Source organism: Macadamia integrifolia, unplaced genomic scaffold, assembly GCF_013358625.1.
Source record: "Macadamia integrifolia cultivar HAES 741 unplaced genomic scaffold, SCU_Mint_v3 scaffold484, whole genome shotgun sequence".
NCBI classification, from domain to species: Eukaryota; Viridiplantae; Streptophyta; class Magnoliopsida; order Proteales; family Proteaceae; genus Macadamia; species Macadamia integrifolia.
In genome coordinates, this window is record NW_024870464.1 from 298,213 (window position 1) to 323,940 (window position 25,728).

At 39.1% G+C, this 25,728-nt stretch overlaps 1 protein-coding gene across 2 annotated transcripts in view; it reads left to right on the forward strand.

The window, feature by feature from the left end:
• The window catches only part of LOC122068938 (probable acyl-activating enzyme 17, peroxisomal), a 56,165-nt gene that overhangs the window by 21,808 nt on the left and 8,629 nt on the right, over window positions 1–25,728 (forward strand). For both annotated transcript variants that reach the window (XM_042632845.1, XM_042632844.1), the window contains one exon: window positions 8,829–9,049. In XM_042632845.1, coding sequence (XP_042488779.1) covers window positions 8,829–9,049 — 221 coding nt within the window. The remainder of the gene's footprint in view (window positions 1–8,828; window positions 9,050–25,728) is intronic.

Genomic DNA, 25,728 nt, shown 5'->3' on the forward strand with positions numbered 1-25,728 from the left:
GGGGGGGGGGGAGGCTTAAGCCAACCTAGGGGGAACCATAAAAATAAAGAACAAAGACAATACATCAACTTCCAAGGTGAACATCAAAGTAGGGGGAGGAGGATAATAGCCATCAGGGAATGGAGATGAGATCGACCTACAAGTTCCATGAAGCAATGATATGGGTGTTCCTAAGGCAATTAGGAACAGGACGAGCATGAAGGGATTGGACTTTGGAAGTAACATCAAAGTAGATGGCTTTCCAAATCTTATCCGGAGAACGAGAGTTGGAAGTCTATCTACGGATGTGCGCTCCATCCAGAGATGATTAATGGTTGCATAAAAAGCCAACTTGCCAAGGGTGTCACAGATGGAAGGACTAGAAAAGGTCATGTCAATCTAGTTCCATTCCCTTTTAGAAGGGAGAATGGATCTTCTAGCCGGCTAGCACCTAGAAAGGACATATTTCTAGACAAGAGAGGAGAAAGGGCTGGAGAAGAAGAGGTGGGGGATGTCCTCCATACCTTGGGGGCAGAGACAATAGGAAGGGTTGGCATGGATATGGTGGTGAATGAGGAAGGTTTGGGTAGGGTGACAGTTGGACAGGCAACGTCATAGAGTATAGTTATGGCGGGGAATATGGCCTTTAAACCAAACCGAATTATGCCACAGGACCACAGGGGCGGGGGATCTAACGAAGGACCAAGCAGAGGCAGACGAGAAGATCCCATTGGAAGAGGGAAGCCAGGTGCATTTATCCTCCCTTCCTCTATGGCTAGGGGGGAGAGGAGGAAGGGAGGCCCAAAGGTCAAGAGGGGGGGGGGGAAGAGGTGGGGACCAGCCACTAGGAGTCGGGAGAAAGGATAAGGGAGACAGATGCATTGGCAAGGAGACCGGAAGAGTAGATATTCCTTGGAGAGATCAGACGTGATAGGATAGCCGAAGGATGCAAGGGGTCCTTCCAAAAAGAGGTGGTCCGGCCATTGCTGATGGAAAAGGAAATGGCATTGAGGGCAATAGGCCTATGACAGAGGATCTTTCTTGAGATCCAAGAGGCATCAATAATGAAAGGGGCCGTCCAAAGAGAGTTGTGCTTGAGCAAACCGGAGAGGATTCAATCAACCCAAATGCTTTTCTGCTTAGGCACAATTTTCCAATGAGCTTGAGGAGTCCCACAGAATTGACCTCTTTGATTCTTCTAATCCCTAAGCGTCCTCCTTCCGGTTTGTGAAATTATTACCAACCAAAAGGTGAGAGTTCTAATCGAATGTGAAAAATTCAGAACATACTCAAGTTGAATTAAGTGAGGTGGGAAATGGTATCCACATCATTTTGCTGAGTGATACTTTCTGTGCTGCATGGCTGTTAGGGTTGGTTCTCCCAATATTTTTTCCTATCTTTGAGTAACAAAGTAATAGAGGCTAACTATCTCTATAATGCTAGATCTGCATGATATTTTGTGTGGTGCCCGGGAACTTAGGGTTGGTATTCCCACATTTTTCCTAGCTAGATATCTGGCCTTGGTTTTGAAAATGGTATATTAATGATTGAAAAGTTCCTCAATATAGATCTGATGCGTAGTTGTGCACTAGTAAATCAAAATAAGTTTTTTAAGAACAGAAACAACCACAGGAAAAATCAGTGATCCAAATTTCAGAGAACAATAGGCAGAATGAAAAACTGGTGAAGGCTGGCCTATACCTGGTGTAATTGTGGCTAAAATATCAGAGGAAATCAACAGTTAGATGGAGAGTAAAGAAGGTGGAGAGAAAATAGAAACTTAAGAAAATCAGAAGATAATAACTCTCTAAAAGACATTGTTGTCAAGGTATCGTCTAGGCGTCCAGGCGGCTTTGTTTGGATTGGCTCCTTGGTCACCTAGGCGATGCCTTGGCACCTTGCTGGTGTCACCTTAAATGTTGCCCCCTGGACCACTTTGGTTCGCCTAGGCGCCGTGACAACTATGCTAAAAATGAATAACTTCCAGTTTCCAGGTCTGATGAACCTGCACTTTTGGACAAGTGTAGACCTAATTCCCTTGGGGGGGGGGAATTTATAAAAAAATTTGCTTGGTTCAACGGTTGGATTGTCTGGAATCTTTGATGGAAGTCAGAAAGGGTTAAGTTGTTAAGTGTGTGTTAATTGTTTTCTGGTGTTACCACTGTTCTAAGGGAATATTTGGTTGTATGTAGTGGTTTATGATTAGTTGTAATTGGTTTATGTATGTCGTGTCCATTATTGTAATTGCACAGTATTACAATGTTCATATAAGCAACATAAGACGTCTGAGACACTTTCTCTCGTTTTTCACTTCTCTATCTCATCGGTTCTTCTCTTTGCTGGATGTCTGAGATTAGATATCAATTATGTAATCATACCAGAGCTTAGTAAACGAGCACCAAAGAGGGAGAAGATGCAGTGCAGTAAGAGAGAGAAACAGAGAGAAATTTAAGGGATAGAGTGCGATGAAAGGAGAAACCTCTAATTGCACCAGCCAGAACACTTTAGAATATTCAGAATACATAATCTTTGTAGGAATCCTACTACAAGGGATGCCACAGTTACAATGGACAGCTTACTAAGCTCAGTGTTGTAGGAGCGCTTCGATGGATTGACTCAAACCCGCTCCAGAGCCCGGACCAAGAACCAGATCCAATTTGGGATCAAAGCTACGGATTTGGGTTCAAGGTTATTAGAATCTTTTAGGATTTTATTTTATTTGCGAATATTATAATCTTTTTTTTTTTTTTTTTTTTTTGGTAGTTTCCAGATAGGTAAAGAGTTACTGATTTGAGTCTTGCTTTGTTTCTAATTCTATTAGCCTAGGTTTTAGGAGATTTTATTTCTATTTCAGTCTTGGACTTTAATTAGGAAGCTTTAATTTCTGTTTAGTATAAATTAGCATGTAACCCAAGTTATGGGGGAAATTGATGAATTAAGAATTGATTTTGAGAGACCCCTGCCTGGCTGCCTTCATTCCCCCCTTCTAGGCAACCTCTCCCTTCCATCTTTTCTGGTTCTCTTCCAACCTCTGTTTCTGAACATTCTCCCCTGCGTGGCTGTGTGCTCTCCTCCCCCCCCCCCCTGGTGTGTTCACTCTCCCTGCCCCCATCTTCTCTGCGATCTATCTCTCCCCCCTTCCCCTTCTTCTCTTTCCCTCCCCTGTGAGACCACTTTCCTCCCCCCCTTTTTGTGCGAACTCTCTTTCTCTCTCTATCCTTCTTTCTCTTTATATCTTCTTCTTCTCTCTGTGTTAATTTCTGCCATTACTGAACCAGCAGATCTGAGAGAGATTCGACCAATCTCCCTCACTCTTAACCCTCTTTATCTAAGACCTTGGGCGAAGGACATCCCTACATGGAAAGGTTGACCCTCAAACCCTAGTCCAAAAACCTTCCTGTGATGTGGAGTTACACCTGCAAAAGAACTGAACCTGCAACTACCGCTGCTCCTAAAGTCCAGAAGCTTATAATTGAAAACTCTGCCTGATTTCTTGAGCTATACAAGTATGTGTTGACCCAGGAGGCCTAGGCTACCACAAATCTAGAGATTTACGGCTCTTTGAGGCAGATTCCAAGGGCTTCTGTTCAAGTTCTTCTTGGTGTTCAAACGTGACCTTCTTTGGCTGTCATGAGGTTGAAGACAACCTCATAAAGTGGGATTTGCTTTTACTTTATTTAATATCCCATTATTACCCCTCTCTTTATTCTAATTCTATTTTATCCCTTTAATCTTCCTATTCCAATAATACCCCTCCCACCTTATACGTTGCCTAAACACTTTTGTTCTTTAGAATCTGTCTTTTGTGGTAGTCCTTTGTTTCATTCCAGATTAATACCCCTGCTTTACCCTTTTATTTACACCCTGCCACTAAGTGTTTGTCATTCCAAGATTACTCCTCTCCCTTTATACATAATAGTTGGTTCCTTAGATAGCTCGAATCCCATTATTTGCAGTTTTGCCAACCCTAATTACTACCCCTTCTTGTCTTCCTATTTACAAGTTACCCTTATGTTTTGTCCCCTTCAAAGAATACCCTTTAGTCTTTGCACTTTGTTTCTTCCAAGTCAAGTTTCCAAGGAATTACAAGTTTGCCATTACCTCTTGATACTTGAGTATTTATCATTTGGATGGGTCCATTTAATTACCAAATTGCCATTGCTTCTTGTCTTTTTGCTCCTAAGTATTTAAGTGGGTCCATAGCCATCCAGGTTGGGTCTTTCAAGGCCCACCGACCCTGCATTATTTGGTATATTGATGTAGGAGATCTTTGATGGATCGACCCTAACCTACTCGAAAGCCTAGACCAAGAACCAGATCCAATATGGAATCAAAGTTACGGATTTGGGTTCAAGGTTATTAGAATCTTTTAGGATTTTATTTTATTTGAGAATATTTATAGTCTTGTATTTTTGGGTAGTTTCCAGATAGGTAAAGAGTTACCAATTTGAGTCTTGCTTTTTTTCTAATTCTATTAGCCTAGGTTTCAGAAGATATTATTTCTATTTCAGCCTTGGACTTTACTTTCAGTTTAGCATAAATTAGCATGTAACCCAAGTTATGGGGGAAATTGATGAATTAAGAATTTATTTTGAAAGACCCCTGCCTGGCTGCCTTCCTACCCCCCACCCCCTTTCTTCTAGCCGACCTCTCCCTTCCTTCTTTTCTGGTTCTCTCCCAACATCTGTTTCTGAACATTATCCCCTGCGTGGCTGTGTGCTCTCCTTCCCCCCCTGGTGTGATCACTCTCCCTGCCCCCTTCTTCCCTGCGATCTCTCTATCTCTCCCCTCTTCCCCTTCTTCCCTTTCCCTCCTTCCTTGCGAGACCGCCTCCCCCCCCCCTTTGTGCGAACTCTCTTTCTCTATCATTCTGTCTCTTTATTTCTTCTTCTTCTACTTGTGTTAGTTTCTGCCATTACCTAACCTGCAGATCTGAGAGAGATTCGACCACCTCATTCTTAACCCTCTTTATCTAAGACCTTGGGCGAAGGACATCCCTACATGGCAAGGTAAACCCTCGAACCCTAGTCCAAAACCCGTCCTGTGATGTGGAGTAACAGCTGCAACAGAACAGAACTGAACCTGCAACTACCGCTGCTCCTAAAGTCCAGAAGCTTGTAATCGAAGTCCTTCCTGATTTCTTGAGCTATGTTAGTATGGGTCGACTCAAGAGGCCTGGGCTACCACAAATCTGGAGGTTTACGGCTCTTTGAGGCAGATTCCAAGGGCTGCTGTTCAAGTTCTTCTTGGTGTTCAAATGTGACCTTCTGTGGCTGTCGTGAGGTTGAAGACAACCTTATAAAGTGAGATTTTCTTTAACTTTATTTTAATATCTCATTAATACCCCTTTCTTTATTCTAATTCTATATATCCCTTTAATCTTTCTATTCCAATAATACCCCTCCCAACTTATACGTTGCCTAACACTTTTGTTCTTTAGTATTTTTGTCTTTTGTGGTAGTCCTTTGTTATTCCAGATTAATACCTCTCCTTTACCCTTTTATTTATACCCTGCCACTAAGTGTTTGTCATTCCAAGATTACCCTCTCCCTCCATACATAATAGTTGTTTCCTTAGATATATTGAATCCCATTATTTACAGTTTTGCCAACCCTAGTAACTAACCCTTCTTGTCTTCTTATTTACAAGTTACCCTTATGTTTTGTCCCCTTCCAAGTCAAGCTTCCAAGGAATTACAAGTTTGTCATTACCTCTTGATACTTGAGTATTTACCATTTGGATGGGTCCATTTAATTACCAAATTGCCACTGCTTCTAGTCTTTGGTTCCTAAGTATTTAAGTTGGCCCATAGCCATCCGGGTTGAGTCTTTTGGGGCCCACCAGCCCCACATACTCAGTCTAATCCTAATTACAAAAGGAAAAAAATAAAGGAAATAAAAAGATAACTAAGCTATTAAAGAAGTATCCCATGGTACATTGGTCCATGGGCCAACACCTTCACTACACACTCTAACACTCCCCCTCAAGCTGGAGTATATATATATATATATATATCTCCCATATCTAGCTTGAACAACCACTAAGAAAATAAGGTTGGAACAACGCCTTTCTAAGCAGATCACCAAGTTGATTGCTAAAATTGACTAACGGAGTCGAAGTAAGCCCTTGTCTGTTAGTCCTCTTATGAAAAATTGGATTACTGGGAAGATAGGTCGCAACTTGATTATCACTAATAACTTCATAGGTTTCGCAACTAAGAACCCCAATTCTTGAATAAGAGAACCACATCAATTCCCCTGTAGTATGTGCCATAGTTCTCTATACTTAGCCTCTTCCCTAGACCGGGCAACAATAGTCTATTTCTTACTCCTACAAGTTATAAGGTTACCACCAGCAAATGTGCAATGTCTGGTGGTTGATCGGCGATCATCGGCAACACCAGCCTAGCTGGCATCAGAATAACCCACTGTATGTGTGACTATGGCATTGATAGACAAGTCCTTTCCCGGAAGCACCTTTAAGGTATCTTAAAATGTAGCACGCAACATCCTAGTGAGCCTGTTTAGGATTTCCATAAATTGACTAATAACTCAAATGGCAAAGGAAATATCAGTACCAGTAACATTCAAATTTCAAATAAATAAGTTTCCTAACTAATCTTCTGTACTGATGTTTATATAAAAAAATCTTTGTCATCACATGGACCAATTTTCAGATGATGGAAGATCAATGACATATATCCTTTGAAATAAGCTGACACCTTTTTTGCAACAAACAACTTCAATTCCGAAGAAGTACCTAAGCATTCCTTAAGTCCATCTGAAAATGCTAGTGTAGATTTGCTCAAGGTTTGAAATCTTGTTTCGTTTAAGTGTTTTGGTGGTTTCAAAACCACTGAAATCTTGCCGAGGTCTCGACAAGATGATGATTTTTTTTTTCTTTGTCTCAAATGATTATATAATGACTTGAAAGGCTGAAACACCTCACCCAACCAAAGGAGAAGATTTCTCCCAATCAATCAAAGTCCAGTATGGCAATTTTATCTTGAAGACACCTCACATAATCAAAGGAGAAGATTTCATCCAATCAATGAAAGCCCAACGTGGCAAGTTTATATTGAAGGCACCTCACACAATCAAGGAGAAGATTTCTCCCAATTAATCAAAGCCTTACATGGAAAGTTTATCTTGAAGACACCTCATACAATCAAAGGAGAGGATATCTCCCAATCAATCAAAGACAAGCATGACAAGTTTATCTTGAAGACACCTCACACAATCAAAGGAGAAGATTTCTCCCAATCAATCAAAGACTAACATGGCAAGTATATTTTGAAGATGCCCACGGTTGGAAAGATTATTTGTAATTTGAATTGTGATAAGCATTGTGACTCAATGCCACCTACAGTTTCCTTCTATAGAGGAACCACTTGTTATATGTATTGTAAATCATCCTCAAATATGGAGAGGATCAGTTGGGAGAGATCTTCTCCCTTGATCGTGTGATGTGGAGACTGTCTTTGTTCATAAGGTGAAGTTGTGGAAAAAACCAAGCCTTGGAGACACTTTTCAGCTTCTACATAGCAAAAGAGCGAAAGAGGCGAGATGAGGTCGAAATTTCGATCCTGTCTCACGAATAAAGCACATGTTGTACCATTTCGGCGAGATACCGAAATGTGGCACGAAATTTCAGCAAATCTGTACACTTTTCCATTTCATAGGTCATTTCATTTTGGTAAAAAGAAAAAAATTCCCAAAATTTCTGAGATACCGGCTAGATTTTGAACTATGGATTTGCTCCAATACAAGGTCCAACACCTTATTGTGGGTTGAGATTACATATTTTTCTAAATATGCAGAATAGTTATCTTTGATACTTTGATATGTTGTGGAACATCATAATTGTGTACTTGTAGGCAAGGTTTTAAGTGTCCTAATGTATCTGCCGACGCTTTAACTGATATGACACCTAAAAAAATTGACTGTATCGGGTCGGTACGTATGGTTGATACTTACCAATTCGCTCGATACATCTATAATAAACTATATAGCACGATCAATGACTGCAAAACACTTACAGAGAGCTATTGCAAGGTATTCTAGTCAATTTTGTTTTGGCATAATCAACTTGATTCCTTGCTTTTATTGGGAAAAGAGACTCTAGTAGTGTTGATTTCATCATTATTTGGCTATCAAACAGCCTGCAATCAAGGATTGGAACTAGATTCCGCAGGAAACAGTTTTTTTTTTTAAATCAAAACTTTGAATTGTTTGCTTAAATATTTTTTTTAGTGTTGTTGGATTGCTAGTCTAGTGAAAAACAACCTGAATGATTATGTCAAACTAGGTTTTTCTAACAATGATTTATATACATCTAAGCCATAAATCTTCCCCAAATTGAAAATGACATTCATATTTTTTTTTTTTTTTTGGGGTATTACCATATGTAAAAAACGTCATCCTTTACATAATCCATTGAATGCACTGGTCTTGTCATATTTTGTTGTCTTCTTTATTTATGATATATTTTACATTTTACTTATTTATAGTGTTTTATGCTTTAAAACTGTATTTCACATGTATCCTAAGCATTTCCATGCATATATCTTTAGCGTATCTTGTGTCTTTCTGATACAATTTGATACAATACATCTCTTAAAATCACCTTTTTGATATGATACCCGAAACCAATACTTTAAACCTTGCTTGTAGGCCAAGATATTAGTGGATTTAATTGTCTAAAAGAAGTTTTCTCTGGATGTGACGGCTGTATTCTATATCTGTGCATATCAATGCTAGTGTACTATGAATCTGAAAATAAATTTCAGGCTATTTTGGGGAACCTCGGTTATAGTTCCAATGTAACGGTATCCTTTTCCTGGTGTATAGGTGAGCCAAAGGCAATCCCATGGACGCATGCAACTCCTCTCAAGGCCGCTGCTGATGCATGGTGCCACATGGATATTCGTAAAGGTGATGTTGTTGCTTGGCCTACTAATCTTGGCTGGATGATGGGTCCTTGGCTTGTTTATGCTTCCTTGCTGAATGGGGCTTCCATGGCTTTATATAATGGTTCCCCACTTGGTCCTGGTTTTGCGAAATTTGTACAGGTAGCAATTTCTTTTCTTCTTGTTAATATACTCATTGTAAGTTTATTTATGTGTCTCCTTAATTTTTGTTTCTATTTGATCTTCAATGGAAAGAGCACTAAGTTGATGATTTCAATACAAAGCTTTGACAATAGTTTTCAGTGGGCAGCTAGCTGATGTACTTGTAGACGTGGGTAACTAACAATCAGTTGGCAACCTCTTAATTCTAAATTTGAAGCACAAAGTGCATATAATATAAAAAATAAAAATGTACTTGCACTTGGAGCTTTACTTCATTCCTCCTAATTTACATGCTAGACTTTGTGCTTTTTCTTTTTTTTTTTTTTTTTGTCTATCCCCCTGGTTGACACCTTGCTAGGTGTCATGATTTTAACCATACTCTTTTACCCTCCTCACTATAGTCTCTTTTATTTGAGGGAATAACATGATTTTATGCTTATTCCCTTTATCCCCTCTTGTGTGCATGGTACTTCCCCAACGGCATCATTATTTTTTGGGTGAATAAATAATTCATTACCAAGAAGAAAGGGAAAGCATGCAGCCCTTAGAGAAGGGGGAAGGAAAGAAAGAGGCCTAGCTTAAGGGGACGCATTCCTGATGATGGAGCCAGGCAGCTCCCAGGAATTTACAATATGACAGTTCCTAGTGGATGGATTACAAGGGGAAGAGAGTCTTGAGATTTTTACTTTGACATCAAAGGAGATGGAACCCCAAATCTTATCCAAAGAGCGAGAATTGGAGGTCCATTTTCTATGGTTTCTTTCCATCCAGATCTGATTGATAGTTGCACAGAAGGCAAGCTTTCCCATCAGGTCGTAAGTAGACTTGCCCCAGAAGGTCATGTCCATCTAGATCCATTCTCTATGGAGAGGGAGGATTCTTCTAGTAGCAGGCCAACATTTAGCAAGGACCATTTTCCAAATGGAGTTGAAGACTATGCAAACAAAGAAGAGGTGGTCCACAGATTCCGGCTCATTCCCACAAAGGATGCACACAGGATCAGCTGGGATGCCTCTTTGGATGAGGAAGCAATGCATAGGTAAGGAGTTAGTGAATACTCTCAAGGCCGTGAAGCTATGCCTCGGAATGTGATGAGGGAATCAGAGCAGTCTTTGCCAAGGAGTGGCTGGACCATGAATTCTAACAAAATCCCCAGCAGCCTTGGCGGAGAAGACTTTGGAAGAAAAGGGCATCCATATAGTAGAGTCATGTCTTTGCCTCTGGGAGTTCGAGATGACTGGCAAGGAGTTACATATATCCTGAAGCTGGCTCGAGGAGGTGGCTGGGGGAGACCATGAGTCTGAAGAAATAATATCAGCCACGGGGGGCAAGCTTGGGAAATCCTGAGTTATAGATATTCCTGGCACTAAGAGTATGGTAGAGGACTCCTTTGGGTTGCCAGGGATCAAGCCAAAGGAAGGTAGATAGCCCATCACCGACTTGAGAAGAGATAGATGAGGAAAGTTGGGGGCGGATGGCCATGATCTTACTCGAAGCCCATGAGGCATTAGCTTGGGTTTTCGCATCCCATCCCTCCAACGGCATCATTATTCCTCCCTCTTATCTCATCTCTTGATGATTTTTTTAGGAACACCGATTTCAACAGTTACACAGCCTCCACAACTGCCCTATAAATCTTGCAATGCTCTGGCAACCTCCCATCCCTCTAGCATCTATTTCACCCTCGAAGGTCTATGATGAGTTCTAGTAGATCAAAATAAGGTTTTAAGAGCAGAAGCAGCTGCTGGACAGAACCACAGATTTCCTAGCTTCGGTAGCAATGGGGCATAACATAGAGGATACAATGAAGGCCATGGGATGGGGTCTCAAAATCTGATTAAAGGCTGGCCTAAGACAGCTGAACTTGTGGACAAAATATCTTCACAAACCAATGGTTGGAAGGTGAGTAATGCAGGTGGAAAGAAAATAGAAACTAAGGTAAACACTAAATTAGTAAGGAAGAGAAACCTGAATAACTTCAGATCAGCAACACTGACTCCAAATTCAGTTTGATGGAAAGTATGGTAGGAGAGCATAAACTCACCAAGTATGCATTTAATGAGTGTGTTGAAGGTGCTGTTACAGCAACACAAACTTGAAAACAAAATATAAAGAGAACCAGAATCGAAACCTGCTGTACCTGTGGGCATAACCAACAGCAGTAGTTGATCAAATATGGAAGACATCTTAAAAGTATTATTGGAAGGACCGATGTGCCTTGCTAGAAAAACTTATGGGCACTCCAATTCTTCCATGGTTTTTCCCAGCACAATAAAGTTGGTGACGTTTGCGCAAAGGTGATGTCACCCCCAAGCATAGTTGTCAAGGCGTCGTCAAGGCATCGCCTAGGCGACGACTAGGCGTCCAGGCGGTTTGCCTGGGGCCTAGGCGATAGCCACCTTGTTGCATTGCATGTCGCCTTGTGTTTTGGCATTTATTTATGCCAATCATTCAAGTAAATGGTTTTAATATTTGTTATTTCATTTACTTAAGATATTATTCATAAATAAGTAAATACCCCCTATTTGAATCCAATAAAAATAGTTTAAAAATAAAATTCCAAAAGGATAAAAAGTTAAACCTCCAGTCCAAGAATAAAAACTGGATTTTGGTTATAGGGACGATTTTCAACTTTTAAATGTTGGGGTTTTTCTCAATTATGAAAATTTTATAAATTCTATCATGTTAAAACATTGTTAAAAACCAAAAGTCCGGTAAAATAATATTTTGTTTTGATATTCATAAAATCATTTTCATTCAAGCGATTTTTACAGTATTCGCGCACTTAAAAATAAGTTTGACTGAAGCATAACTTTGTCATTGCAACTTAGATTTAAGTAATCTTAGATTTGTTAGAAAGTTGGTTTTATGTTATAACTAATACAAAAAGTCTCATGTAAAAATAAAATCATTTGACCAGTCAAACTTATTATAGAATAAGAGCATTTCTCTAAATATTGATTTTTTATAATTTAATATGACTTAATGTTAATTTTTTATGATTTGATGTGGCTAAATGTTGATTTTTAATGACTTGATGTGGCTTAATCTTGATTTTTTATGATACAAGGAATATATAACTTACTAAATAATGTTAGAAAATAGGGAAAATAAAAAATAACACTTGTTCACCTTGTTCGCCTTAAGGCGGACACCTTCTCACCTAAACACTTAGACAACCCTCCACCGCCTTGGTTCGCGTTGGCGCCGTGACAACTATGCCCCCAAGTTGAGAGAAATGACAATAACCTAGAGGTTTCTAAGCCCAAAGGTGAGGGGACCTCAAAAGTTATTGTTCTTTTTACAGTAAATGTGGATTTGCAAAAGGACCAGTGGATAGGAATGTAGTTACAATTGTGACTCTTGTATGGTTTTTGTTGTCCTAGAGACACATTTAAATGTATGTTCCTGAACATAAATATACATCTCCAATGGGAAAAATATAATATGAGTGAAACCCCCAAAGTGGTACATTCAATTGGATTGTATCTTCCTCAACAATAAATGTGACATTTTCCCAATGGTGATGTCATCAAGGTTTGTAGATAAATATTCACGTGTTAGTAAGGGACATTGACTTAGGGTTCTTTCGCCCAAAAGTGATTGAATTTTCGAATGTTAGTGTTATTTTCACAGTTAAACTAAGAAAATATAAGGATCAATGGATTCCTGTCCCTAAGGATATGGATACAATTTAAGTTATAACTATTATTTAAAACACATCGATGTTATTACATCTTTTAATACTGTGATTCATATTTTAAAATTTGGTATATATTGTGTTGTTATTACTGCCCTAGAAGGATGGCCATTCCTTCAAGTTATTTGTCTTCCATTCTAATTCTTACTAGTGACAACTATCAGAAACGGGTGAAGGAATTGAAATTGCATTTGGGTCTTCTTTACTTAGACTTGGCACTTAGGGATCCTAAACCTAACCCTCTCATAGACTCAAACACAGGTATTGAAAAGACCAAGTTTAAGAAATGGAACAATGCAAACAAAAAGTGCATACTGGTTGTGAAAAAGGCAGTTCCTGAAATTATTAGTGGGAACATAGAAATGAAAGATACTGCCAAAGAATTCTTGGATGCTATTAAGGCCAAATTTGAACTTAACAAGAAAGCTGAGATAAGAACATTGATGACCAAGCCAATGAATGCAAGGTCTAATGGAAATAGGAGTATTAGGGAATGCATTTTGGGCTAAGCTACTGATGCTTGTAGGCTTGAGGATCTTGTGATACAGATCGATGATGAGTCTGTTGTTCACATTGCACTGAATATCCTCCCTAGTCAGTATAAGATTATTTAGACTACCTACATTGCACTAAAGGAGAATTAGAGCTTAAATGAGCTTATTTTTATTCGCAATCAAGAGGAAGAAAAATTGAAATAAAACAAGATTGAGACTGTAAATGCAACATTCCACAAGGGATCTACCGGTGGACCAAACAGAATGAACAAGAAGTTTTTCAAGAAAGGAAATTTCAAACCATACGATGTTAAGGGCCCTCAAGAGTTTGAGACATCTCAGAATACTTAGGGTTTTGTAGATGAAGAGAAAACAAACAACATAGAGTGTTACTGGTACCACAAGAAAGGACATATGAAGAAGGATTGTTACATTTTCAAAAAGTGGTTAGAAAAGAAAAAGAATTTTGGGTTTGATAAACAGCAGGATGTTAAGAAAGGATGAGGTGGATTGTTTATTAGCAAATGAGAGCAAGTAGAAGTTGATGCCATTACAGTGTTTAAAATTTCTTTAAGTTTAAGCATTTTATATTGGATCATTTGATATGCTTGGTTAGTGGGAGTATTTGTTTTCGTTGATTATTTGTTTATGGTTGAAACTTTAACCCGTATGTTTTGGGGCACAGTTTGATGGATTATGATTATGTTTTAATATTTATATTTTATACGGTTATTCCATTTGTTGATTGCTTTATGATTTCATTTGAGCATGGCTTATAGGTTGTAATTGCCACAGTTTATTGGTAGCATTTAGCCAAAGTGATTGGCAAAAAGTCACAGTTAATTATTAACCCCAGATCAAAGGCGGTTTGCTATAGTAAAGGTTAATATCACAGTTAAGGAACTACATGGAATGACAACAATATTATTTGAGAGATGTCACTATTTCAATGTTAATATCCCACAGAGATTCATGTTGATAAATTTACATATGTTTGTAATAGCAGAGAATGTTGTATATTGAGGTGTATCTTCTGCTGTTGTTCTATATGGGTGGTTTTCAACTGAATCATAGTAAGAGTGGTTAATATAATGAAATTTGATGGTGACACCAATTTAAAATACATATTTATAACTAATATAACTCAAGTGAGAGATTGTTATAATTATGGGCTTAATTAATTATTCGGATTGATTAAATAGGTGAGAGTCAAGTTACATGAATTGGTTCGGTCCACTCTTCAGTTTAGGGATATGTTGGCTTAACCCATTGTGGTTTAGGTTTTGGGTCTAGACAATATTATATATACTAGGTTTTGGGTCCTTACAACCATCATTCACTTTCCTCCACTTTGCCATATAAGTGAGATAACTCAAAGCAGTCTGAGGGGCTGTAGAAGATCCGTATCCAAGAGAAGGGAATTGGATCGATTTCGTCTTTAGCATACTAGATGTACGGTACATATCGATTTTCATTACGTTTAATCAAATCGTGTTATTGGTTTTCTTTGTGTGGTTTCGCCCTTAAGGGCTTCATACTTGAACCTATAAGTTTTTCTAACAATGGTATCAAGTAGATAACATACCGATGCAATCCTCAACTTGGGTGATATCACCTTTAGGCAAACGTCACCAACTTTGCTACGCTGGGGAAAACATGGAAGAATAGGATGTGCCACTTTTGTGGATTCCACCACACCCTTTCATGGTTTGCTGGAATTTAATGTGCAGCCAAAAGGGTGCAAAAGCTTACACTCGGTTTAATTTTAACATATATTAGTTTTAAAATCCTTCCCAATCTCATAGACATTTTCAAAACATTTATTGCCTCTTGGTTTTGTTACTAAATACAAATAGAATATAAAATTTCAAATAAACATGTCATAGAACAAATTAAAATATTAGATATGGCCCAAACCAATGAATCCAACGCAAAAAGTGGATTTCAATTTGGCCTTAAAATGGCCCTTAAATTGACATTTAAAGAGGTTTAAATTAAAAACAAAAACCACCAAAATCGAAACAAGCCCTTAAGTTACTGTACAAATAAAGGATAAACAAACAGGCCCTTAGGGGCCCTTGTTTTATAAGCTACAAACAAACAGACACATAGGGTCCCTATCTTATAATACCCAAGCAAACAAGCATTTAAGTCACTGTTCATTTAAAAAACAAACAAGCAGGCGTTAAGTTCTTTCTTTTTTTCCTTCCTTCCCTGTCTCCGATGAGAATTTTCCTGTGGGTCTCCAGAAAACCTGAATGGGTCATTTTCGGATTAATCGGTCGGGTATTCTGGTCGGCCGGACCGGTTCATCCATGGTCTGATTCGATAGAACCGGTTTATTTTGTCCGGTTCGGTTTGGTTTGAGTTATAGTTCAAGTAAACCTCTTAATGGGTTTCATTTTGTTTTAAATCTGTCAATGGGCCTAAGCCCATTAGACTTTAAATGAAAGAAAACACGGGGCTGGCTCAAGCCTAATAACCCAACCCATGACATTAATTAACCCATAACTTAAAAATTGAGGGTACAAATGTCATTGTTTGGTTTGAGTTATAGTTCAAGTAAACCCCTTAATGGGTTTCATTTTGTTTTAAATTTGTCAATGGGCCTAAGCCCATTAGACTTTAAATAACAAAAAACACGGGGGCAGCTCAAGCCTAATAACCCAACCATGACTTAATATGACTTAAGCACATTACCGAATTACTTAAGAAGTAGACCCAACCCATGCCTTAATTAACCCATAACTTAAAAACTGAGGGTGCAAATGTCTTTTAACGTTTGGATTCCTAGAACACTACCTTTTCTTTCTCTGCTTCTTCCTCCCTTTCTTTCAGCCGTCAACTATTGCAATTCATCGCTCTTTTTTATTTTTTATCAAATAACATGGGAGAAACAAAATTATTGAGAAAATAAGATTAAAACTTCGAGATCGAAAACTAGGGTGTCAATCAAAGGAACACATAACGATATCGTGAATATCAAAGGAACACATAATGACATCGTGAATATGATCCAAAAATACAAAAATTGTATCGGTTCTTATCCTATGTGGTTTGCTTGATACCCCGCTTATTAGAAAAATTTATGGGTTTAAGTATAAAACCCTTATGGAGGAAACCACACAAAGAAAACCAAGAACATGATTTGATTAAACTTGATGGAAATCGATATGTATCTTGCACCTGGTATGCTGAAGACGAAGTTGATGCAATTCCCTTCTCTTGGTTATGGATATTCTACAGCCCCTCAGACCTCCTTGAGTTTTCTTACTTATGTGGCAAAGTGGAGGAGGGCTAATGATGGTTGTAGGGAACCAAACTATAGTACATATAATATTGTCTTGACCCAAAACCCTAAACCACTATGGATTGGGCCAACATATCCCTAAACGGAAGAGTGGACCGAACCGGTTCATGTAACTTGACTCTCACTTATTTCATCAATCCGAATAATTAATTAAGCCCATAATTCTAATAATCTCCCACTTGAGTTACATTAATTATAAATGTCTTTTAAATTGGTGTGGCCATCGAATCCCATTACATTAACCATTCTTACTGTAATTCAGTTGGAAAACCACTCATATCGATCACCAACAAAAGATACACCTCATTTTATGGCATACAACTTTCTGTTATTACAAACATAAGTAAATTTATCAACACGAATCTCTACAAGATATTAACATGGAAATAGTGACGTATCCTCAAATAATACTGTTGTCATTCCATGTAGCTCCTTAACTGTGATGTTAACTTTTATTTTGGTATATCGCCTTTTATATGAAGTTAATATCTAACTGTGGCTTTCCGCTTATCACTTTAGCTAAATACTTCCAATAAACTGTGGTAATTACTACCTATAAGCCATGCTCAAATGAAAACATAAAACAATCAACAAATGGAATAACCTTACATAATATAAATGTTTAAACATAATTATAATCCATCAATCTGTTTCAACCATAAACAAATAGTCAATGAGAAATAAGTACTCCCACTAACCAAGCATATCAGACGATTCAATATAAAATGTTTGAACTTAATGAAATCCTAACTACTCTAATGGCATCAACTTCTACTCGCTCTCATTTGCTAACGAACAGTCCACCTCATCCTTTCTTAGCATTCTCCTGTTTATCAACCCCAAAATTATTTTTCTTTTCTAAGTACTTTTTGGAAATGTAACAATCCTTCTTCATATGTCCTTTGTTGTCGCACCAATAACATTCTATATTTTTTTTCTCTTCATCTATGAAATCTTGAGCATTCTGAGATGTCTCAAACTCCTGAGGGCCTTTAGTTTTGTCATATGGCTTGAAAATTTTTCTTGGAAAACTTCTTGTTCCTTCTGCTTGGTCCACCAGTAGATCCCTTATGAAATGTTGCATTTGTACTATCAATCTTGTTTTGTTTCAATTTTTCTTCCTCTTGAGTGCAAATAGAAATAAGCCCATTTAAGCTCCAGTTCTCCTTCAGTGCAATGTAGGTAGTTTTAATAATCTTATACTGAATATGGAGGGTATTTGGTGCAATGTGAACAACAGACTCATCATCGACCTATATCCCAAGATCTTTAAGCTTACTAGCATCAGTAGCTAAGCTGATAATCAATGTGCTTATCTTAGCTTACTAGTATCCCAACTTCTTTAAGGGTATTTCCATCATACCTTATATTCATTAGCTTGGTAATCAATGTGCTTATCTTAGCTTTCTTGTTAAGTTCAAATCTGGCCTTAATAGCATCCAAGAATTCTTTGACATTATCTTTGATTTCTATGTTCCCACTTATATTTCAGGAACTGCCTTTTTCACAACCAATATGCACTTTCTGTTTGCATTGTTGCATTCCTTAAACTTGGTTTGTTCAGAAGCAGTGCTTGTGTCTGTGAAAGGGTTAGGTTTAGACTCCATAAGTGTCAAGCCTAATTCAAGAAGACCCAAATGCAATTCCAATTCCTTCACCCATTTCTAATAGTTGTCACTAGTAAGAACTGAGATGGAAGACAAATAACTTGAAGGAATGGCTATCCTGCTAGGGCATAAATTCACCAAGTTTGGATTTAATCAGTGGGTTGAAGGTGCTGTTAAGGCAACACAAACTTGAAAACAAAATATAAAGAAAACCAGAATTGCAACCTTCTGTACCTGGGCAGAACCGACAGCAGTAGTTGATCAAATATGGAAGACTTCATATAAGTATTGTCGGAAGGACCGATGTGCACTTTCTATCTCCAAACAGCAGTCCAAATGGCAGCAGAAATCTCTCACGACATTAAGGGGTATGCAGGAAAAATTGAAGAAAAAAGAAAATAGAGGGAAGAAGGGAATATGACCGGGGTATCACCACCCCTTTTCTGCAATTCACCACCAATCATTCCTTAGCTTCACCACCAAGGGAGTTGTTGTATCTCCACAATAGCAAGCATTCTTCAAAGAAGCAACACAAGAGAATAGCCAAAAATTGTGGGTTGTAAAGGTCCTTGCTTGTATTAATAAACTTAGTGTATGTGTTACAAGAGTAGTAACACTTTTCTACTAAGTAGCTCACAACTCAATAAAGTAGCAACTTTCTGGAAGATCTAGTTGCTAAAACAAAGAAAAAAAATTAAATAAAACCAAAATAGAATCTCTTAGGTTGCTAATGTCTTAGCAACTAAATCTATTACAAAAATAGACACAATAATATAGATAGCTACTAAGAAGATCCCAACACACATTTTCTCCATATTAGGGCCCACATCAAGGTTTTGAATCTCAAGTTTCAACCTGGTTGGAACCATCGTGGAAACTAGCGATATTTTCCTAGCTTGGTGGAAACCATGGTTTTGACCAGTGTTATTTTTTGTGTACATCCTATTTTTGACATTTCTAACCTATTTCATGAATTAGTTTCATTCAAAAAACACTTAAAATGTTACTTGCGGTGTTAACCCAAGTTTGCTATGGACATTGAGTGAAGTTGTACGCTACCTAAGTCTACATATTACTTACAAACTAGAAATGGAAATGAATGATTAAAACAAATTGATACACCATAAAATCACCTCACCAATAGATGTAGGACACATGGCATTCAACCACAAACCAAGGGGCTCTTTAGAAGTTACAACTCAAGGTACCTATCAAGGTATTTCACCCCTTATAGGGATTAGGGCTTCATTACATCTACCCTATAAATGAGAAAAAGAGGTTAATCACTCACACCGACTCTCTACTCCAATAATTTATTTGTTGTCTGAATACTGACATAGGCATCGGAGCCCCTTAGCCGGAGCACCCCTCCAACCCCCTCTTTTGTAGGTCTCTCTCCCGAAGCCGACGATCAGATTTTTGCATCAACAGTGGTGCCGTCTATGGGAAACGAAGGAGCAGGGGTGAGTAGTACAAGCTTTAGACAGATTCAACTAGAACCCTAATCAACGGTGGTGGGAAAAAGGATAAGTCATGGAATGGTCACTATTTGAATCTCTGATAATCACATCCGAACCTCTTCTTCAATCCTCAAAGTCTAGGCTCACCACCACTATAAGGGAAAACCCACCATTCCTCATTTCCTTTTTCCACAATCCACACCACTAGAAGAAGAAAGTCAAGAATAGTCACAGACCTGGACTTCAGATCCAAAGAAGAGGGAGAAATCGTAGCACCACCGGCACATCACATCATCACTTCCTTTGCCTTCTTCGTCAATAGTACGGGGCTGCTCAAGAGTTTCGATCTACAGAGAGCTGGCCACCGCTTGGCCTCTCCATTGTTGAAACCCCAACCCCTTGGTTTTCCTAAAAGCAGTTTACAAAAATGGTCTATGAAGGTGATTTACAAAAGTGGTTTGCAGGTGCTTTACTAAAGTGGCTTTATAAGGTGATTTTACAAGTAGTATGTAGGGTGTTGTCACAAAACCAACATTTCAATGGTTCAATGTTGAATAGTTTATGATTATTCAGGGGGTTGGTCCATACATTATCACCTCTATCATCGGCACATTGGAGCGGATGCCGCGCGAATCAGGTTTTACATCTCAAGCGCCTGTGGGTGTTTGTGGATGTGCTGGATTGGAGAGGATGAACCGACAGCAACCCATGGCGTCTGGCTGCCCTCTTGTCACCTCTGCCCACCTTGAAACCCACATTTTCAGTCCAAGCCGCTAAGGAAACTCATCACATACCTTCATGTCACCTCTGAAACCCACTTCTTGATCTCATCTTCTCCATTACAAACCGGCTAAAGACTCTAAATCTCCTAACCACCACTCGGTTACCCCGTTGATGAAACCCCAACCCTTTTGTTTACCAAAAGTGGTTTACAAAACCGATATTCTAAAATGTTTACATGGTTGGTTTGTCCTCTAGCCAAGCCGCATCGCCTAGCTGGTAACGCGTCTTTGCAGAACCATCTCAACACTCCACATCCCAACGGTCCACAGCCGAGCATTCCACGATAGACCATCTTAAAGCTAATCATTTCACAACTGAGCAAGCTTCTTGCGGTTCCAAATTCAAGCTTCTTGTAGGCGAGCATTAGCGTCCAAGGTCTTCGTAGCCGACCACTTTGCAACCGAGCACGTTGCAGCCAAGCTCACCACAGCAGAGCATTCACATGCAAACTCAGCCCATACCGAGCAAAATGTATAGTTGTCGATGTCCAAATCGAGCATGAATGATAGGCCGTTGAGCAAAAAGAAGCACCAGCATCAACTAAAGACCTTGATCACTCTGCAAACCACCAAGCAATTTGAAATGAGCGTGGCTGGTAAGTGGTAATAGACTTGGATACCGACCACATATACATGGTCGTCAACTTGGATACTGGCCACATATTTCATCAACTTTGATACCGAGAATCGGAGGCACTCTCCTTGAAGCCACTACAGCCGAGTTCCACATGCCCACACTCAAATCCGAGCATTTCAACAATCGTGCCACTCAAAATCAGACACCCCACAGCCAATCACGTAGGGGAAACTGACCATCTCAAGGCCGACTACTCTACAACAGACCAACACTTCACCCAAGCATATCGCAGCCGAGCACCGACCATACCTGACCAGCCGAGACATAGTACCTAAGACAATGGCAGGGGACGAGCAACTCAGCTACAACCTTCGTTGTTGATATCCTCAATAAACAAAGCTGGTTTTAAAGTGAGTCTCGGATCTGATTTCGGTGTTTTATGAAGATGGTTTCCTGGGGTGGTTTCCGCAGTTGGTTTCCTCAGGTGGTTTCCAAAGAGTATGGTCACAGTCATTGCGAAGTATGCAACAGAGTATTTGTCTCTTAAAATAAAAGAAACATATATAATATATTTGCAAATTCCGAGTTACTGCGGATCCTACCCCACTCACAGCCCCACTTTCGCTGCTACCACCAGGCATGTAGACCCAACTGAATAAAGAGACTTACATGGTCAGCTTCATCATTTCTTTGTCATTGTCCACATCATCAGATGCTAGTATGATCAGCACCTGGTCGGTACCTTGGCAAGTGAACTGACGCAACTCACCATAGATTGATTGGTGGCTCTCGGAACACTATTCATATGCGACTAGTTGCCTTCACATATAACTAGTCAGAACCCCGCATGCAAGAAGTCCAAACTCGCCTTCTCCTAGACCCACTTGCAGGTTTCCAAGAAGTCATCAACTCGCCATGTCCTCCCTAACCACCCATTCTCTGCCATCAAGAACACGTTTAAAGTCCTCGCCCCCTTTGACTTTGTGAATGTCCCCAACCTAGGAGATGGCAAGGTTGGTGTCGGCTTGGAGTCTATATTCGGATTCACTACCAAGTAGACCCAAACTAGTGTAGCTCACCATAACGAAAATCAGTGCAACGAAGAAAGACTCAACGCGTCGACTCAGAGTCTACCTCGGCCCAGCCTTGCAAATAAGTCATCTACTAACTTATATGCAATTTATACTTAAATCCAATTTATACTCAAATGAGCATGGATGCAAGAACTTTGCTTGATCACCCGAAGTTGTGGTCGCAGGAGCCAATATAAAAAGTGACAATAGAGAGGTCCGCAACACGAAAGACTCAAAGCGAAAGTGACCGCTCAAATCCCAACAGTTGACTTGGATAACTATTCCCTTCCAAGACATCTACTCCCTCAACCTCTCGTAGAGCTCGAGGGAGTGGGGGCATCTGATACACTCAACCATAGGTGTCTAGTCTTTGACACCCATTTCCAATGGAGCAGGAAACATCTGATAATTTATGTATGGTCTTCGACACCCACTCCAAACACAAGTGTATAGTCTTCGACACCCACACCAAGCACAAGTGTATCGTCTCCGACATATCTGTCGAGCACAAGTGTATGTTCTTCGACACCCATTCCTATGAGCGGGAATCTATTCCCTTGACCTCTTGTAGAGCCCAAGGGAGTGGGGGGCATCTAAGCCCAATTTCTGGTCTTCAACATCTATACTGAGCACAATGGATGGTCTTCGATATTAATACAGACTTTAGGTGCCTAGTCTTCTCACTACGCCGAACATAGGTGTCTAGTCTTCAACACCCATTTCCACATCACAGATGTTGGCCTTCTTGCCAAAATTTCAGCGAAATAACGCTATTTCGGTGGTTTTTTTTTTTTTGGAAACGAAATAAGGCACGAAATGATATACGTACCAAATTTTGGTATTTCGGCCGAAATTTCGGTATTGTTTCGGTCTCTCACGGAAACGATACATTCCAAGGCTTACAAATACATAATTTCGTTGAGACAGAGTCGAAATTTTAATATCTCGACTCTGTCCGAAATTTCGACTGTCTCGGTGGTTTCGGTTCCATTTGCATATTTTGAAGAAAAAATTCTCCAACAAGCCTCTAATTAGCCACATCATCACATATTTTGACTTTCATTGGACTCTTACAAGAAGATCTACACATTCAAAGCTTAGGAAAGGTTGAACACATTATTTATTTGTTTTACTATCATATTATATCTTGTTCTAGCTATCATATTATATCTTGTTCTAGTAATGAAGCAAGTAAAATTTCCAGAACAGTTCGACGGTTGCTGCCAAACAAAGGTGCAACTCTAAAACAATGTCATGTTCTAATATTTTTGCATTTTTATGTTTTAAACATGTTTATTAACCTTAGAATAAGGTACCCACGAAGTTTCAGGTCAAAATATGGCCGTTTGACCACTGAAACAGTCAACCGGAAAAAAAAATCTCGGAGAAATCTCGATGAAATTTTGGTATTTCAGTGTTTTTGAACCCACTGAAACGAAACGAAACGAAATTTTGAACCTTTCATATTTAACCCCTCCACGCTCATTCTGCAGATAAGCTCTCTACTTAGATACATAGTTTTTAAGGCGGTTAGGCGACGGAGGCGTTTGAGGGTCTTTCAGAGCACCTTAGCGATAAGACGGGCATAAAGTGTCGCCTTATTGATTAAAGCGTTCCTGTGTAATTTTTTTATAAAACCAATCTATTTGGCTCAAATCCTAGTTGAATCCTATGACTCGTATGTTAAATAAATATTAAAGGTTTATATTCATACCAATGTAAGATATTCATCAAGAAAACAAATCAATAAAGTGAATAAACTAAGTTCATCTTCATATATCATCAATCATCACTCATCAATATTCAATCATCAATCATCAATCATCAATCATCAATCATCATAACATATTAACATATAATATAAATACATAATAATGAAACAAAATTATAAATATAAAGAAAAGAAGATAAAAAATACAAGTATTTATTATACTTACCTCTATGATACCAAAATGAGTGCCTAAGCCCTAAGGTCATCCACTATATTTCTACTCCTATCAAAGAAGAATGAAGCTCACCGCTGTCGGAGCAAAATAGTCGCCTAGATCAGTGGTTCTTCTTTATTCCTTGATTCCTTCTCAAAGCCCTTTCTTAAAACCGTTGATAAAACCCAAACCCTGTTTGTGAATCGTGTTTTGTTTTGTTTATTTTGGTTATTTTTGGTGGAGTAAAGCTGATCCCATACATCTCAAGTGTTAACAACATCATACACCTACCAATAAAAAAATCTATATTTAGAATCTTCATCAAGTAATTTTAAAATGTGTTAAAAAAAAAAAAAAACCCCATAAGACGCCACTTCACGTAAGGCGGAGCACTGCCGTACCATCTCTAGACCGCATCAGCGCCAATGTCGCCTTAGCAGTGCCTTAAAAACTATACTTAGATAAGAATCAATTTATATTTAATTTAAATTCTCGAATTCATTTCAACTTGCTTGGTTCTTGGTAGCCCTTGTCATGCCTTCTCTACCATGCAAATATACAGGTCACTATTGAACCCACAGAGCAGTCAGGTTAAACCAAGACTAAGGGGTCGTGTCTAGCATTTATATAGTCCCCATTAAGGATCGACGTCGAACACAATGGATCGACACCGAGCATACATCACTTCGTCCCAACACAATAGTTCAACACCAAGCATACATCATCTCGTCCCAACACAATGGTCGACGTTGAGCATACATCATCTCGTCCTAACACAATAGGTCGACGCGGAGCATACATCATTTTTTTCCCATCATAGTGGGTAGACGCCAACCATACATCATTTCACCCAAACACAATGGGGTGACGCCGAATAGACATTCCTTCACCTCAACATAATAGGGAGGCACCAAGCATACGTTTCTACACCCCAAAAAAATGGGGAGGCACCGACCACATGTCTCTACACCCCAACACAATGGGGAGACATCGAGCACTCCTCATCGCTAGAGGCAACATTGACCAATACCCTACTTCCTAGAAAAGGAACTATTCACCAACAAAGACTTAGCCGAGTATGCTCAAGCATCCTAAAGGAGAAAAGGCAACTCTACTCCCTCAACTTCCTCTTCTAGGAACTTAAGGGAGTGGGAGGTATCTGATACACCATAAAATCACCTCACCAATAGGTGTAGGACACATTTCATTCAACCACAGACCAAGGGGCTCTTCATAACTTAAGGTACCTATCTACAAGGGAAAATAAGGTATTTCACCCCTTATGGGGATTAGGGCTTCATTACATCTACCCTATAAAAGAGAAAAGAGGTTAATCTCTCACACAGACTCTCTCCACTGCTCCAATAATTTATTTGTTGTTTGAAAATTGACTTTGGCATCAAAGCCCCTTGGCCGAGGCACCCCTTCGACCCCCTTTTTTGTAGGTCTCTCCCGAAGCTGATGGTCGGATTTCTACATCAACACAAACATAATGTAGATTTACAACACAAACAATAATGTTACATAATAGGGATATAACTCTCACAACTCAATTCCAAGCGAAGTGTCTAGGCGGGTCTAATCCACGAGTTGCATGCCATTGCAAATGTCGTAGCCCTGCATTTTCGGATGTAACACGAGTCTTGTGACATGTTTTGGGTCTAATTGTTTTAGAAGTCCATCACTACCCATCTACAAGACTCATCATCAAAATCTGCCAGGTATCCTAACCTAGGGAATGACTCACTTAG